This window comes from Eucalyptus grandis, chromosome 2, assembly GCF_016545825.1.
Source record: "Eucalyptus grandis isolate ANBG69807.140 chromosome 2, ASM1654582v1, whole genome shotgun sequence".
Taxonomy (NCBI): domain Eukaryota; kingdom Viridiplantae; phylum Streptophyta; class Magnoliopsida; order Myrtales; family Myrtaceae; genus Eucalyptus; species Eucalyptus grandis.
In genome coordinates, this window is record NC_052613.1 from 26097413 (window position 1) to 26101232 (window position 3820).

Sequence of the window (3820 nt, forward strand, 5' to 3'; positions counted from 1 at the left end):
ATCCAACAACTAGTGGTGAGCAATTGGCAGCAGGCATCAGACATACGGTGGTCAACGGCAGGCATCTAACATCCCACGAGCGATGGGTGGGTGGAGGGCAATGATGAGAGTAAACAACAAGAAGAGTTTTCATTACTCACTTTTGTTCTAGAAATAGAAAAGGTAAATATTTTAACTTCTGATTTCTTGTTGAAATCTATTTCTAAAGTAGAAAGTTGTTCCATAAATAATTTAAAAAAAAATTATCTCACCAAACAAATTTATGTCCCAAATCTATTTCAAAGAACAAAAAAATAGAGAAAAAAAAATAGAATGATTATCATGCGCGCCTTAAGTCACTTACCCTTTTAATGGTGGCAAGAAACTGATTTGTATCAATACCCAACTCTTCTTTGTCCATGTCAATGACGTTCATCTCACGTGATTAACAAAAAAAAAAAAAAATCTAAATCTATTACATGAATGTCACTTTAGTTCAAAATCTCGAAATTTTATCATTTAAGCATTTTAACGATTTTTTTTTTTTTTTTTGCTAGAGGAACCGCTTTGGCCGACAGCCGCCACGTAAAACCCCGAGATGACGCTAGCGAAGAAGCCACCACCCCGGCACCACATGTCAATCACCTAATAGCCCGCCAGCCCCTTGCCACTTGCGTCGCAAGGGCTTTGAACTCCTGACCTTCCCTCAAATGACTGAAGCCTACCTAACGGAGCCATCACAGCCGGTGATCATTTTAACGATTTGTTAATGTAATCTTCCGAGTCAATTTTAGCTAGAAATTATTGATGTGAACACCGATTGTCCTATGTAGTCCAAGAGTACCTTGATGGAGATTGAACTTAAATTTTAGTTAATAGTCTGACCGGGATTGAACTGAAAAATCAATTATGATGTTTCTTTTCACGTATATTATTGGAGCTAGTATTAAGTTCAAACTCGACGCACAAGAGGTTGATTTCCTAGAAATGAATTAAAGTAGTGATAGTTGGGCTGATAGGAATATGTTGAAAGGTCGGTTTCGTTAGTTTTATTTATGAATATGTATCAAAAATGGTTTCTAAGGAATTATAATTTTCATTGAGAAATTTCATTTTTTTCAAAGTGAAGAAAATACCCATTTGCATATAGATTGACACGATTTATAACCATCCATTTTGGAAGTGGTACATATATTGGTGCAAAACATAAAAGCTTTCAAGCTTCAAATACAATAGATTGGCAAGAAAAAAGGAACAAAAATACCTAAATCATTCTTGATTTTCAAAGGACAATACCATTCATTTCTTACTACTACTCTCTTTTCCAAGAGGTAGCTCATAGCTGACTAGATTACACAGAGTGGAAAAAGCAAAATAATTTCTTTTTCCACACCATCCAATATTTTAATTTTGCCTATCACATAAAACACAGAGCCAAATTAACTGACGATCAATCTCCATTTCTTCGTCTCCCAAGCAAACCACGCACAACCCTTAGACAGCAAAGTTGACGACCGACCGATACGTCTGTCCGGGCTGCCACCCAGCGGGGATCACGTTGTTGGCAACCAGGGTCTTGCCGGAGTCAAGAGAGGTGAGCTTGATCGAGAATGGGGCGCGCAGCTGGCCTGCGCCATCCAACTTCCAAACCGCGCCCCACGACTGTTGCATCGGAAGCCAAGAGTCAGAGTCTAGAGCCTGCTTCAGGTTGACGGCGCCGAGCTCGCCATCCCCATCCTCGTACTCAATTAGCGCAGCGAAATAGTTGGGGTTCGAGCCGGAGTCAACGTGGAATGCCACCTTCGCGCCGGGGAAATTGCACTTTACTCTGCTTGACATTGTAAATATGTGCACATAAATAGACTTTTAATAAGCAAGTTAGACTATTTGCTGATTAGTATAAGTCTGGGGAAAGCAAAGCTTCTCGTTAATTTAAAGCACTTTTCAATGCGTTTTATCTTCCTTTTTTCCCTCTGCGCGTCTGTTAAAATTGGAATTCACTCGAAAGGATCCATAGAGAAAGGATCAACCGTACGGACTTTTGGTATTGAATTTGCAGCACCCCAGCGTTGCGAAGTTCATCGGCCTTGCCGGAGCTCGCCATGGCTCCAAAAGCCGTGCCGCTCAAATCGAAGTGAGCAGATTCAGCGACACAAGGGCCACCAGGGCATTCATCAGTTATAACGACCGTCACCGGGTTCCCGGAACAAGCTGCGTTTTCAGTGCATTTCACCTGAAATTTAATCAACGAGAGCTCAAAAGATTGCACTTCCTAACTACTACTTAATAATCTGTTTGAATAGGACAATATGTACCGAGTCAAATAATCTATTTAAATACGAAGAATTCAAACTACTTTTAATGAAGTGTAGAAAGCGTGCCGCAGTAGATGTTTTCATGAATTCTTTTCCACGATTGTTAATTTAGGAAAAGCATAACTCGTGAACATATATTAACTTTGTCCGTGGCAAATTTTCTCCGATGATGGCGAATATAAAAATAATTTGAGAAACACTTTTCTAGCAACAGAGAAACCTGGTAACAAGCTCCACATCCTTTGCCTGATTTGAAAAGAGAAGGCCCTCCTGCGGACACCATTGAAGAGAATGGAGCTTGGTCGACCCCACTCCCATACCCACATGCGCCACCTACGTACAAAATATCATATAAAGCATATTATATATAATATATTATATATGTATGTATAAATATATATATGTATATTTGCAGATCAGGTGAAATGTGTAATTACTAGAGTAGTATTGTCTAGCGTTGTACTTGATTCCAGTTTGACCTCTAAGTCTATATGTGTTTGGTACAAAGCCAAATCACGATTAAGCGATTGACCTAAGCAACTCATATGTCCGAACCGATTTATACTCGAAAGACTTGATAAGTCAATTACTGAAAGGCGTGTGATGAGACCAACGGCGCTTGCGTAAAAAGATCTTTACTCCAGGTGAATCGACCAAATAAAAATATATTGTCATTCCATTACCATCGCTTCCAGCGCCGTTGGGACTCCGTACCACGTCGCACCTGCCGGCGACCAATCACCGTTGGACTGAACTCTCGAGATGTTAAGCGATTTGGGGTTGAAGCAGTGAGACGAGTTTATGAGGAGAGAAAGGAGAAGGACGAGAGGGAAGCGAATCGATGGAGATTGAAGGAGCGCCATGTGATTCTCGAGACACTTTGGTCAGGAGTTTGATTTCTTGCACTTAATTTGGGAGCACAACGGGCGGGTATTTATAGTCAAATTGAGAGCACAAAATTCCACTAAATCGGAGTCCTTGTCGTCATTGGAGAATTTTCGGCGATACTTTTTGCCACTATCTATTGTTATTTTATATGGTTTGCTCGCACTATAACTTTTCTTGCAAGGTGAATAATCCGACCCAATGATCTCCGTAACTATATCGGTGATAGATCGTGGGACATTTTGATGTAGAATAACATGCAAATGCCTTTATGAAAACATTAGAACGTCATAAGAGCAGGTGATCCCACAAATCCGAAATATCACACATTTCAAACGTGTTTTGTAGATTTTTTAGTTATGTTTTGATAACTTTCCCTTTTATCAATTTTAGTTACTTGATTATTTTCTAGATGGCGACCTCCCTATAAATAGGCACCTAAAATATTGTAATCTACACTTCATTATTCAAAATAAATGCTATCTTTTGAAATCATTTCCAAGCATAACTTACTCTCCATCACGTTTGAATCATTGAAGTATGGATTCATGCAGATTTTACGGCAAATAAAGAATTAGCAACAAGGGTCTGTACGCAGATTTTCATGAGGGTCAACGGAAATTGTTTGGATATCGCACGTA

The 3820-nt window shown here is 39.6% G+C and overlaps 1 protein-coding gene across 1 annotated transcript; it reads right to left on the reverse strand.

Moving 5' to 3' along the window:
- Positions 1–1307: 1307 nt before the first annotated feature.
- On the reverse strand, positions 1308–3172 carry LOC104444454 (putative expansin-B2). Its single transcript, XM_010058129.3, is given in 5 exon segments — positions 1308–1807; positions 2019–2212; positions 2515–2627; positions 2978–3001; positions 3004–3172. Coding segments are annotated over 5 exon segments (819 nt in total). The 5' UTR covers positions 3158–3172; the 3' UTR covers positions 1308–1473.
- Between the last annotated feature and the right edge of the window lie 648 nt (positions 3173–3820).